Genomic DNA, 13878 nt, shown 5'->3' with positions numbered 1-13878 from the left:
GGATGGATGGATGGATGGATGGATGGATGGATAGATAAACAGACGATAAAACTGTTTTATCCTAAACACATTTTCAGGAATTCAGGTTCGTTGTGTGGAAAACAGTTTTACATACCAGATCCGGAAAACACTCCGAACTCCACACTTTTCTGGATGCTTCTGCTAAGCACCACTTACAGATTAATTTTACATCACTTCTTTTTTATTTCAGGTCTCTTTCCGAGTAAACGGACCGACTGAGGAGAATCAATAAAGAGCCATTAGCTAGACAAACAGCGCCTGCTCAGAGCCGCGCTGCAGCAGCTGCTCTCCTCTTCCCACAGTAAACAAGGTCAGTGACGACTGATGTCCTTCGCCCACCTATATTCTGGCAGCCCCGTGTTTGTACAGCATCAAGGACTTCCTCGTGTAAACACACGGCGAGAAGGCCAAACAGTAAAACTCTCCACAGAGACGATTTTCACTCAGATTTTCATCCATGTGTGTGTAATTTTCCCTGCACCTGCATCAAGGTCACAAGGTCTACATGCAGCTCCAACCCCGAGTGAACTTCCCAGAGTTTGTGTTTTAAGCCCCCCACATAGAGCAAGTTGGTATTTGTGGCCGAGTCTGATTGGTGCTGCAGCTCAACAGTGGAAAAATGAAACTGAAACATGGGATTTAAAGCTACAGTGTTTAACTTTTTTAAAAAAAAATATGATTTTTACATATTTTTTAAAACTATCACCATGTCGTAACAGCACAATATGAGACAGATAATCAGATTGTATCCACCTTTTCCCTGAGCTATTACTGTTATCTGAAGAAATGCAGATAGCCAATCAGGGCCAGGAGGTGGGGCTTAGCGCCGCCAATCAACTATGTGAACCCACAGCTAAATGTGCAACCATCAATTAACAAAGAAGAAGAAGAAAACTTCACATCCAGGTGTTTTAAATGCGACACTCAGTTCATATAACAATCATGGTCAAATTGGAAAATAATTAATTAATATTTTTGCCCACTCCTACTTAGAAGTTAGATTCATTTTTACTGTATTTTCTTCATCCATGTTTATCAGGATCTGCAAACTTCTCAAACAAGATTCCACACTTTTCCATTCTTTTTCCAGGCTGTGCGGGAATCTCCGAAGACAGAAAGAACCGATTCCAGCCCAGCTGATTCATCTGCAGTATGAAATCTGCAGTGCAACGATCAGATAGAGGAGACGCTCAGTGCTCAGCAGACCCCATAAATCTTTGGAAGATTAGAGACCGAAACTGTTTGCGCATCAACAGCAAGAGTGTAGCACAGGATCAGAAGCTGATTTAATGATTTAAACATCTGCTGGATCAGCTCGAAGCAAAACGTTCATAAAAACAGCCTCGTGTTTCCCATCATCGAAGCGCTGAGGCGGCACGTGACACAATGCAGCACTGGACATCAGATGCACTGCTCACCCTGCACTCTGCCTCTATTGATTCCCTCATGAAGCACAGCACTGCTACATTAGAGCCGGACCAGTAACAACGTTATGCAGGTCCCACTGGACACCATCAGAACAGCTCTAGTCGTCTCGCTTCCTCCACAGGTTTGGAGGAAGAGCCAACACCCTAAAGCCCGACTCACTTCGTAACAAACATGGGAAGATTCTTGTGTTGTTCTGCATCTAACCTGATTTGTTCCACTTTATCCACAGTATTGTCGGAAAAAGTATGCATCTTCTAAGAGATATCCTGCTTTTTTTGCAGCTTAAAGTCACACGTCAATTGTTTTTAAATCCATTCAAGAATCTTCATTTTTTGTGTTTTTTTTAGCCATTCAGAGGTGAGTCATTGTCCCTCTGTATGACTTCAGCTTAAAATCTCAGTTTTCATTACAAACGTGCAAAACTTTGTTGATATTCCACTAATGTTGAAAAAACACAATTTCAAAACTGCGGTGCTTCCATCAAATAAGAAACGCAATTAATATCACACGTGAAAAAGTTTTTAAGACATGAAAAAAACCTGCTAGGCCATCATCCTCCTACCACTTCCTGTTGTCCTCCTCGTCTTTTCCACCAGCAGTAACATCCAATTGTTGATAGCATGACTTGTGTGATGCAAAAGAAACATTTTGCAAAATACACTTGAATAAAACCAAAATCAAAATTGGTGTGTTTCCATTACGCTAGTTTATTTTTGTGATTCCAGTTTTTGCACATTCAAATATGCATTCAAACCACCCCAGAGTTAATTTCAACCAAACCGAGTTTCCGGTTTTTAGGCAGACCAGAGTTTGGTTTTTGGTTGTTCAATTGCGCATTCACACTTCCACAAACAAACCAGACTTTCTAAGCAAACGAACTACAGTTATTATTCGTTAAAATACCACAAATGGGACAGAAAACTGCAATCGTTGCTCCCCTACTTTGAAAGAAAGCTTGAAAACTTCTTCCTAATTGACAACGACAGCTTCTGTTTCCTACAAAGCATTTCATCTTTACCCAACAGGCAAAGTTGAGCAGATGAAAGTGAATCTGGTGCGTTTGAACGAACAGCTCAATCAAAGCGCCCACAGTGGGTTCAATTAAAGCGTGACCACAGAGGAGGAAGTGTTGCTCTTCGCTGGAGGGGACAAACTTTGCAACAACAGATAAAAAGGAGGTGACTGACGAACACAGAAAGCAAAACAGACAGAATCCTAATTACAGCAAAACTGTGCAAACACACAGGCAGGGAGTGGTAAACATAACCTCTTTTACCCGGTCAAACGCACAAACAAACAGCTGAACGGACTCAGACAGCAGACGACACAAAGGAAATAATCTCCGCATCTGCCTCGCACATTCACTTTATTCTAGAGAGAATATATAAGCACCAGCAGGCCGGGACAGCGAACCACATGGCTGCTTCAACAAGCACATCAAAGCCCAGGCTGACATGTTGGCTCATAGCTTCACTATGACACATAAACTGATCACTCCTGAAACTCTCTCTAGTAAAGTTTTTTTTTTTTTTTTTACTTTGAGAAATAAATACTTTAAGTAAATATTTCATAAAGATGCACCAATTAGTTGGACACTCAAAATGTTAATGTGTCGTTTTAATCCGGTGAGGAAAATGAAGCATTTGGGAATGTTCATCAGGTAAGTGCATATTTTACTGTGCTGTTACAGTAAGTGGTGCTTTCTGCACATCTTACAATAAAAAAAGATGCAAAAGACAGTTTAGGGGTGCCAGGTACAAATTATGATGCAAAAAATGTAGAGAATCCAGCTAATAAAGAAGATAGTTCAGTATTGACTGATTCAGCTAATCATGGATTTTTCTGTGGAATGTAACACCAAATTATTTGCAGGAAATATAACTAGTTGCAGATTTTTCATACAGCATATTTAAATATTTTAAAGGAAACTGAAATATCCTGGCACAATGCTATTGGTTGTAGCCCTAAAAGCAGAAGTAACTACTCTAGATGTTAGCTTCTGACGGTTAAAATGGTTTGCACTGTGCCTATTAATGCATATTTCTGTATATTTGGTGTTTTAACTATTAAAACAGGTAGTTATGAGTGTTGTTTCAGTAAAACAAACATTGAAGATCATCACTGCTCTTTTTTCCCTCACAAATTAAGGCATCAAACTGGGACTTACCACCAAATTTAACTCAATTTCAGTTGCTAACATTTTCTGCTTTCCTATGTATTTTAGTCAATGTTGCCCTCTCTTAATATTTGGTATAGGTCAAAACAAAAAACTCAGTTTTGAATTTACATATTTGTTTAGCCAAATTCAGTTTAAAAAAGATAGTTAATAGTAAAGCCTCTTAGGAAATATTGTGAAATATCGTCCGTTGTCGATATCGTTATCGAGGTAAATTTAGTGATATCGCCCATCCCTAATGTTATGTAATGTTAAAAACCGAAAACCAGAGATCGACGCCTGCAGCATCCCAGTTCGGGACGTCCCGCCTGCCTCCTAAGGCAGAGACAAAAGGCTGACCCAAACCGGGTGGAAAACCTCTGGACCAGTTCTCAACACAACAGCGGATTGAAAACTGCAGAAAAACTCTGTTCAAACACATGGTTTCTGTGCAGCCTGTCGATGAGCGTGTGTACACAGCGGCTGAGTAAACTGGAGTTAGTTAAGCCTCTTAGGAAATCACGCTCTCTGACCAAACCACGGCGCCGCGCTCCGCCGTGTCCAAAACACAACCAGCAGCAGGACGGAACCAGAAGCGGGTACTTACGTTGTTCTCTGAGAAGGGTGGTATTCCAACAAGGCAGAAAGCAACTCCATTCATTGGACGGCAGAAAGTGTTGTTGCTGCAACGAGGAGACGCAGTTTTGTTGCAGCGCAAGCGGCAAGAGAGGCAGCTCGGGGAGCTGAAACTGAACAATGCCCCGCTCAGACCCAAACTTATATGTTCAACACTTTTCCAGCTTCCTTCCTCCTGAAAGGGGGGAGAAAAAAAAATTCCCAACTCTGTTCCCGTTGTTTTCGGGACGTCCACTGCGCTGCCCTGCCTCCCCCTCCTCCTCCTCCTCTTCTTCTTCTCTTTCCGCCAGACCGCATCAGTTGTGCATTTCTAAATCCCTGCCTGGAAAACGGCAGCGGCGGCCTCGGGACGCAGGAAGCGACGAGAGGAGGCCTTCAAAGTAAAGTCATGGAAAGGAGTTTGTCTAAAGCGTAAGAAAAAGGGCGGAAATAAATGTTTATACTAAGATGAAAAGTGTAAAAAAACAAAAAAAACAATAATGAAGTCACTTCTGGTAATCTTGCTTCATCTGTAGTATTTATAGACTTGAGAATGGATTGTCTTCAGAAAACAGGATTCACACGGGAGAGGCAACATTTCTAAGAACTGAATTTGAAAGGCTTTTATAGCAATTATTCTCCGGAAACGCCATTTTCTAGCAGCGGTTCCTTTGACGCCTGAGGACAGAAACCAAACGGCATGAGGGTGCGTTGAATAAATCAGTGCGCTCCGCCCTGCAGAGCTGCAGCGTGCGGGCTCCCTCTGGCTGCACCAAAACCCGAGTGAAAGGAGCTGCTGGGATTAAATTGCTTGTGCAGTATTTCTGTTCCTGCATTCTTTTCGCTCTATATGTTGGGGAAAAAAATGCTCTATTGTTATTATTTATAGCATCAGATCAAAGCAAAACTCCTCAAGACAAATGACCAACTCTCAATGTGCAAAATTAACATAAATATTGTTGGTAGTAGTAAAAATAGTTGAGTAATTTTTTTTCATTACGTTATCATTTAAAAAGATTTTTTATTTTTTTAATAATTTCACAAAACTAGTCTTAATTATAATATTATATTATATAATAATATATTTATTTCTGTGTTGTTTATCCTAATGATTAGGTTTGAAAAAAATTATTTTTCTATTATTTGAAAATCTTGTGAAATCTTGAAAAGAGTTCAAAACTCAGGTAGTGATTGGGTGTGGCCAGTTCTGCTTAAAAACATTTTTCCATTTAAATTCCTCTAAATTTAAAGCATTGTATATTCTATTATTCATAAATAGTTATTCAAAATGCAATTTAAACAAGAATTTCAGTTCAAGACTCAGCAACTCAGAGTTTACACAGAAATGCTTTTTAATCTATGATCAATGTTTTGCAAAATTAACTATTAATTAGTCAGACAAAGCTGGTCTTTTATAAATTGTTTAAAGGTAAAGTCCCAATGTTGTAATATAACAACTTCTCTATTTCGAGCAAAAATGTTGTTCTCATAAATGTTGAATTTTCTTCTGTTTTTGTTTTGTTTTGTTTTTTGTTTTTTTTACCCAGATTTATAGATTAAACCCTTTTAGATTGAAAATTTACACATGGTTTCCCCCACAGTAACAAAATACCGTAACTTGAGAAACCTTGACTGAAAAAAAATCTTGATACAAAAAGAAGTAAAGTAAGTAAAATGTATATCCAAATTTTATGGGAGTCTATAATATGTGTACATATGTGACTATGTGCAACTCTTGTACAAAATACAGAATAGTTAATACTATATTTACTATTACATTTTCAAAAAACTGTGCAAAAACAAAGAAAAATGTTCAAGGCTGAACTTTCTTTTCACATTTTTCTATATCCGAGTTAAAATTAGCTAAAAACACACATTTATCTAATTATTCTACCATTTAACTAATACAAATAACTTTAGTAACCTTCTCTCTCAGTTAGTGTCAGACTTAGAATTAAATGTTAAATGTCTTTTTGCACTAAGCAGCTGCTTAGTTTGCTTATGCTTTGGGCCAGCTCTGTTTAAAGACCCTGCTTTATTAAGAAACATGTTGCATATAATAATAACTTTAATAAAATGTGATTATCTTTAAAGGATTAGAAAACATCCTCATAATCCCATAATGCTTTTTCTGCAGCTGCTCTAAAATCCCACAAACTCTGTTTAAATTAAGTCCTCAAAAGAACCAATATTTCAGCTAAATTTTAATTTTCAAATAAATCAGAGAGACTAATCTTCTCACACTGATCGGCCTCATAACTCAAGATATATTACAAAAGAAACCGCATGGTTGTGAAATTGGGCGTATCAGACATAACTTTAGGTTTACAATGACTCCCACCACCAACCCATAAACTGTAACTCATCATAAGCAGATGGATGGAGCAGAAAATGGGCTGAACAAAGAAAGAAGCCAGAACAGCTTTAAAAAGACACCAAAGGAAAAAAAAATTCATACATTCTCGGAAAAGTGATGAGAGACGTGCTGAGAATAAATTCTGTCCATGAATCAACACACAGTCAGGAGGGGAAGTTAACTCACCACCAGAACAGGAACTTCAGTCTGCTGCCAAGAATTTACACTACATGACATACTATAAATAATCCTCATGGCTGCCCAGCTATTATGTCAAGTGGGTGAAAACAAGAGCAGAAAGAAAAAGAAAAGATTTTTTAAAAGAAAAACAAGGAGTTGCTTTATCAGATCAAAGATGGAGGCCCATGTGGCTGCCATTACCGCAAGAGGTGACAGAACCACTTCAAACACTGGCGAAACAGAGAGGAGTCATGGGAATCTATGGAGCTATATTGGGGCCATGACGTTTGTTCAAAATTAATAATAATAAAAAAAGATAAACTTGAAAAAAAAGATTTGAAACAAAAAGAAATTAAACTACAAAAACTAAAATCTGAAAAATAAACATAATTTAGATTTTTTTTGTCTTGTTTCAATTTTTTTCAGTTTCATTTTTTTTATTTCAAATATTTGTTGAGTTTTGAGTTTGTTTTTTCAGTTTCAAAAAAGTAAAAAAAATATTTAGAAAGTTGAAAAAAAATGTAAGTGAAAAAGGTTTGAAATAAAAAAAATGAATGTGAAATAGAGTTTTGAACATTTTTTTCAATTTTTTTCAAATCTTTTTTCAGTTTCAAAACATTTTTTTCAGTTTTGAAAAAGTTTCAAATAAAAAAAATTTAAACTGGAAAAAAAAAGTTTAATCTGAAACGTAATTTTGAACCTTTTTTCAATTTTAGACATTTTTCAGTTTCAAAACTTATTTGTAAAACTGAAAAGTTAGAAAAAAAGACTACTTTGGAAATTAGTTCAAAGTGAAAAAAATTTTAAATAAAAAATTTTAATTGAAAAAATTAAACTGAAAATAAGATTTGAAACCAAAAGATATTTTGAAAAAAGTTTGAAAAAAATATTTGAAATTAAAAAAAGTTTTGAAACTGAAAAAAAGACATGTGAAACAAAGAATAGTGTTCAAAATTATTTTTCAGATTCAAGTTCCCCCCCTAACTTTGGTTACCTAGCAACAGCATGTTCAGTAACTTCCCCACCACGTCTCATAGCTGCTTACAAATAAAAAAACAACAGCGTGGAGTGAAAAATGGATAAAACAGGAAAGGTCACTCAAAGCTTTTTCTTCAGTTTAATTTTTTTCTTTTCAACAAACTTTTTGGCCTCAATTTAGCTCCATAGTGATCCAAGAGGAGCAGCTGCTGACTCGGCTTTCATCTCCAGTCTCTTTCCTTGCAGAACCTAGTCAGTTTCTGTCGCACTGTAAGGTATAAAACCTCCTTTATTCTGACGCCACTAATTAAAACCCAATTCAACCTGCTGTCTTCGGAAAGGCACATAAATAGTTAATTAAGTCTTTTTGTTTTACACACAGTATGCAGGTTTCCCACACTTTGACACGGTGTGGAAAAGTTCAACAGATTTACTTTTGCCAGACGTTGTGCAGTTCAGCCAGAGATCTCATGTGGTCTGGATTTGAAAACACATCCTGGGTTTAAGAAGGACTGAATTGTGATACGAAGAGAGATCACAAAGCTGCCTTTTCTTTCAGGGGTCAAACAGTGTGAGGGGACGCCACAGATGGACATTTTATATCCTCTCTGTTCGGAGTCTGACTCTTCAGGCTCTTTTTTTTTTTTTTTTGCAGCCAAACGGTTTCATATTGCTGGACATAAATCAGCTTTTATCTTCTTTTTGTGATCTTACTCAAACCTTCTGTTTTTGGTGGGTTGTTGTTCACATTATCTGCTAAATTAGATGCAGATACAACATCTTTCCCACACAAAACGGGAGCAAAGGGGGATTTCTGTTATTGATACTGGATCATAGCTAAATTTATAGCGTAAAAGTCTTGAATCACTTTGTGTTTCTTTATATTTCTGATTCTAAAATTGATTGAAATCTCTCAAACTCACGTTTTCCGAACGTTTCTTTTATTTGGACATTACTGTATGCCACCAGACTGCTAACTATGTTGCTCCCATGACTAAATTTATAGTGTAAAAATCTTAAATCATTCCTTATTTCTTCATATTTTTCTTTCTAAATCTCCTTGTGATCTTTCAAACTCACTTATTTTCTGTAGATTTTTTTTGTTCGGACTTGACTCTCTGTCACTAGACTGCTCACTTCGCCCCTCTCGCTGCGTCTCTGGGTCAGGCTTCCTCTCTGACACACACCCTCGGGGTGTTGGGTACGTCCCCCTTGACTTACAGAGTCAGCACCGCGTTTCGGTCTGATGATGCTGATGTGAGGCGACACGACCCGATCCTTTTCCCCCTCCAGGGCCACAGCCGGCTGGGGATGAGCAGGAAGCATCCAGAGACTGCAACTCATTACATAATCTCACACACACACAGCCCATAAACAGCCGTCATCTTATTGTCATCCCGCCTCCCTTTTCTGACCTGGTTAAGACAGTTTTTCTGGGCATCCCTCGTATTTTTCTAGGCCACTTCCCAGATCTTGTGAGATACTAATTGTGATCACTCCATTTACTCCCCCGTCTCTCGTTAAGGCTTCCTCGTTCAGATATCCTCCGTTTCACTCCACTTCCCTCATGTTATTAAGCCTGCCTTTCCGCAAACGTCTGTACAGTCCTCCAACACTTAGCTCTCTGTTCAAGCAGGCCACACTATACCTCTTGATACAGTGGCATTTAATGAAGATTTTCCTGGAGCAATGAGAGGGAAAAGGACACAATGTGAAACCTCTGCCAAGCTTCGGTGTCGTTTTCCCCCTCTCTCTGATCTGATACAGGAAGCAGTTCTGTTTCTGGAGGAGCTGCAGATGTAATAAGAAGCTGGGTAGAGATATCAGATGAAGATAAAGTGTTAGAAGAAGAGGAAACTTGCTCATTAGCATGCACACTGCAGAAACATGAAATCTTACCGAGTATTTTTACACTTGAAATAAAGCAAAACTGACTTATGAGTAACTTTTCAGTAAGATACGAGTTGTTTTACAATTCCTAAATATTTTTAAAAAATGGTTGTAGTTTCACTGGCAGATTATTTCACTTATAACAAGATATTTTTCCATGTTATAAGTGAAATAATCTGCTGGTGGAACAAGCAATGTTTCATCAATGTTAAGGAGTTATTGACTCAAACAAGCTCCGATTTCTTACTGAAAAATATTCTGAGTTAGTTTAGTCTTATTTTAAGTGTACAATGATATTTGGACTAGAAATACTTGGTAAGATTTTGTGTTTTTGCAGAGTAATGAAGCATTTACAAGACATTCAGTGTATCACTGTAAAAACAATGGCACTGTTTTTGCAGTGTATCATGGAGTGATAATATCTTAAAAGTACTTTACAGCTAGATATGGGTTGCTTTAAGTCAAAAATATTGAAGAAAAAGTGCTACTTATAAGTGAAATAATCTGCCAGTGGAACTATTAAGGAATTATTGACTTAAAACAAGCTCATCTTCTTGCTGAAAAATTACCTATATGTTAGTTTTACTCTAAGATATTTGCACTAGAAACTAGACCAAAAACACTTTAGATTTGGTGTTTTTGCAGTGATTTGTCAGAGGTTGTGTGGCTTGGAGGCTCACAGGAGGTTATGTCGCAGAAAGCTGCAGTCGTTGTGTGGATTAAGCGGCGCTGCAGCCCCCCTCTCTGGGTCCCTGTGCGAAAGAGGAGCCTCCTTTGTCTTGTTGGACAACTGGCATGAGAGGAGGGAAACAGCTGACCAGTTCGGCCCAGACGGGAAGAAAAACTTCAAACCGAACTCCCAGGATCAGACTTTAAAGTAAACAACTGTACTCAAGTAGGAGTAGCATTAATTCAACATATTTCTACTCAAGTAAAAGTAAAACGCAGCCGTCCAAGAGTAAAAAAGTATTTGGTAAGAATGTCTATGTATGTAAGAATGTGAGAAACCGATCAAATCTTTTAATATTTAAAAATTACATCAACAGATGGATCAAACTATAAGTTCTGTGGAAATATTGGTATTTTAAAAGCCAAAATAAATAGTATAATTACAAAAGAAGTCAAAAGAATGAGTTTCTGTCAATCTAAAACTTATGAAACCTTAACAAAAACTGTCTGGTGAATTTTTGGTTAAAACAAGATTGTTACTCTTAAAGTAAAATTTCTGGATTTTACTGTGGAAAACATATTTTCATTCAAGTAAAAGTAAAAAGTAGAGATAAATAGCCTAACCCTCATAACAAAGATACTCAACTTACTACTTATTATCCAACTCTGTGTTTTATACTTCTACATTCAGACCTTTGTGGGCAATTTTTTTTTTTTTTTTTTTACATTTTGTCACATTACAGTATTTTTTCTAGAACAGTCTAGTCAAAGTCTATCGTCATGGTGACCTAAACGAGCCCTATCGGAGTCATTGGGGATATTCTGGACCTGAAACCCAGAAAGAAATGGTTGATTCCCCAATTAGTAAAAGTCAGAACAAGAAAAAAGGCTGAGAATGTCGACAAAGTTGAAACATTTTCCTTCATGTTGTACAAGATCCATTCAATAAATCAGAATATTATTGACAAGCCTTTTAATTTATGAAACTTTGTCAGAAATGTTGTCACTGAGACATTTTAAAGCCTTTATTCCTGTTAATCATGATGATTTTCAGCCTTTATGATGAAAGCATGACAGTTGAAGTTAGAATATTACATCAGACCATTAAAAAATATTTTAGTGAACGTAAATGTGGGCTTAATGAAAAGTGTGTTTAGTTTTTAATCTGATAAACGGATTTCATCTGAACAAATATTCTAACTATAGAAGGAAGAGAAAATCCCAGATTTAAATGCACTTCCTAAACAATGGGAAACATTTTACTTTTCACAAAGAACCAGGCTGGTTGGGTTTCATCTCTTAACATCTAAAATAATTACTTCGAAAACGACAGTTTGTGTTTATCTTCGATTTGTTTGGCAAACATCAGAGAAACGGGTGCAATCACTTATTCACAGAACCATATCTCATCCAAAAATATGAACTCCTGAACCTCCAGTCTTTTTTTTCTGGCATGACTCAACATGGAGAGAACCGATTAGAAATGTACATGTGGGAAAGATTTAGCTAAACGAACAAAGAGGAGGAAATACCCCGAGACAAATACGGACAGCAATGGGCATTCAGGTGTCGCCTATTGCAAAATGGCCGCTGATTCAACCCCGGTAAAACACCAGACTGTCCTGAACGACGAATGTGCTCATTATTAGGAACTCCAGACAGAGAACAGATGAATCACATCCAAGAAATCCCACTGCTGCTATAAATGCCCGTCGTTACTATAAACGCTTGGCACACATTTCGGTCCACCTTTTCTCTTCTCCTCAATCTCCATGAAGACGCACAGAGTGATAAAGTAAACAGAGTCTGCAGCTTCCAGTAGCAGCTCAGTGGGTTTCCTTCCTGCTGGCCGCCTCTTCACAAGGCGGCCTTTTTACCTTTCACAGCTCTGCTTCCTCATGGGGCGGTTTGTTGGAAATAACTCTGATGGATCAGTTGTATCCTTAACGCACTTTTGGGAAACCAACTGATGCAAGTGGAAATATTTAAATCAGACCTTTCTGCTGGTCAGTGGTGAGTCAGGAACGTCCTAAATCTAAAATCTGACAGAATGTTTTTGTTTTTTGCACCTTCTCGACAGACTTTAAGGATGTTATTTACGACGGCAAGTTATTGCCATTGTTGGAAAAGAGTAGTAAATACCTGCCAAAAACTATTGAGATAAATTTTCTAGAAACATTTTTGAAAATTTCTGAGCTCCAAAGTCTAAAATTTGAGAGGAAAAACTTAGAAATATTGAGATTAATCTCTGAAAACGTCTAGAAAAAAACCTGGAAATTTCTGAGCTCTAAAAGTCGAAAATTTGCAAGAGGAAAAAAAAATAATCTCTGAAATTAATCTCACACTTCCCATATCTGTGTCCTCTGTCACTTTTATCAGCAGTTAAAACTGTTTAATCCTTTGTTAACATGTCGTAATCCGTTTTTCCGAGCCGCCTTTAAACGCAACATGAGCGCTACGACGCTAGCGTTGGGTTTACACCTGTGCGGCTGTGAAGGAGACCTGCTGCCGCTGCTGTGCGGAGCTACGCAGGTGAGTCAGAATCATGGCAGCAAACCAGCAAAACGCAAAGAACTTTTCACAGTTTTTCCCCCTTGTTACACCCCCAAGGTCTAGGGGTCCAGGGTCGGTAACAAGATGTGTCCAGAGTAAAAAAGTGGAACGTAAAATTATTACAAAAGAAAGTTTCACAATATACAATTTAACCCAATTAATGCAAAACAAAAGGGATTAACAAACTCAAGGATGTCAGGTGCAAATTAAAGTTAGAAAAGGTCCAAACAAGTCAATTCAAAGTAAACTCAAAAAGGGGGAAACAGGGAACACACAAAGGGAATGTTAAGGGGAGCACCAAGCCTCCCAAACACGAGAGTCTAGCTTGTGAAGTTAAACTAAAGCAGTCAAGCTACTTAGCAGAACAAGCAGCAACAAAAATTGACAGAGCAGTTGTACAAAATGGTTAAAAAACAAACTGCCTAAAGCCGTTGCTAACACCAAACAAGGGGGACAGCTTTACAGAATCTCTTCAAACTAGCTACCCCTCTAAAGGAATGATTCAGGAGCCGTTTATAGGGCGCAGGTGGGCCTCATCAACATCTGATTGGCTTGACAATCCTCTGCTGGTCCAATGGTGTAGCTGCTTTCCTGCAGCCTTCAGACAGCCAATCAGGGAGATGTGCTCTCACAGCTGATCCTGCATGAGAAGGGAGCCTGCCTCAAGAGGCCAGGGGCCATAACACCCCCAAACTAACAGACTGAGTTGAGTAAAGCTGATGGATGCAGGTAATGTTAGCTAAAAGATGACTAGCTAATATCAATACAGCACCTTATGCTTGTTAACAAGTACCTTGTAGGCTACTGGTGTTGTTGTCTATGTCCAGCTACGATTCATTTTGCACCCAAAAAAGTTGATTCCCCCGCCGCCCCCCTGTTCGTCTGGAGCCGGGGCTGAGTATAACAGGGGGTCTCTAAGAATCCCCTCCTCCCCCCTCTTTGCTCACACACATCGTTCAACCAGACAGCTTTTTGTAAGCCATGGGGGGGGGGGGGGCAGGGAAAAAAATTTTGGGGCCCAATCCCAAATTTG

The 13878-nt window shown here is 38.2% G+C and overlaps 1 protein-coding gene across 2 annotated transcripts in view; it reads right to left on the bottom strand.

Moving 5' to 3' along the window:
• Positions 1 to 13878, bottom strand: part of arhgap23a (Rho GTPase activating protein 23a) — an 89898-nt gene that overhangs the window by 65960 nt on the left and 10060 nt on the right. The window contains exon 1 of one of the 2 annotated variants that reach the window (XM_015041921.1): positions 4212 to 4527. The exons of the other annotated variant lie outside the window; for it this stretch is intronic. Coding sequence (XP_014897407.1) covers positions 4212 to 4265 — 54 coding nt within the window. The 5' untranslated portion in view covers positions 4266 to 4527. Of the gene's footprint in view, positions 1 to 4211; positions 4528 to 13878 lie in introns of those variants that run through there. 2 annotated transcript variants of the gene reach the window in all.

The sequence above is a fragment of the Poecilia latipinna genome, unplaced genomic scaffold (genome assembly GCF_001443285.1).
Source record: "Poecilia latipinna isolate Pla-1442-1.1 unplaced genomic scaffold, P_latipinna-1.0 Scaffold573, whole genome shotgun sequence".
NCBI lineage: Eukaryota > Metazoa > Chordata > Actinopteri > Cyprinodontiformes > Poeciliidae > Poecilia > Poecilia latipinna.
Note: the sequence above shows the minus strand (reverse complement) of the source record. Positions and strands in the feature narration are given on the sequence as shown.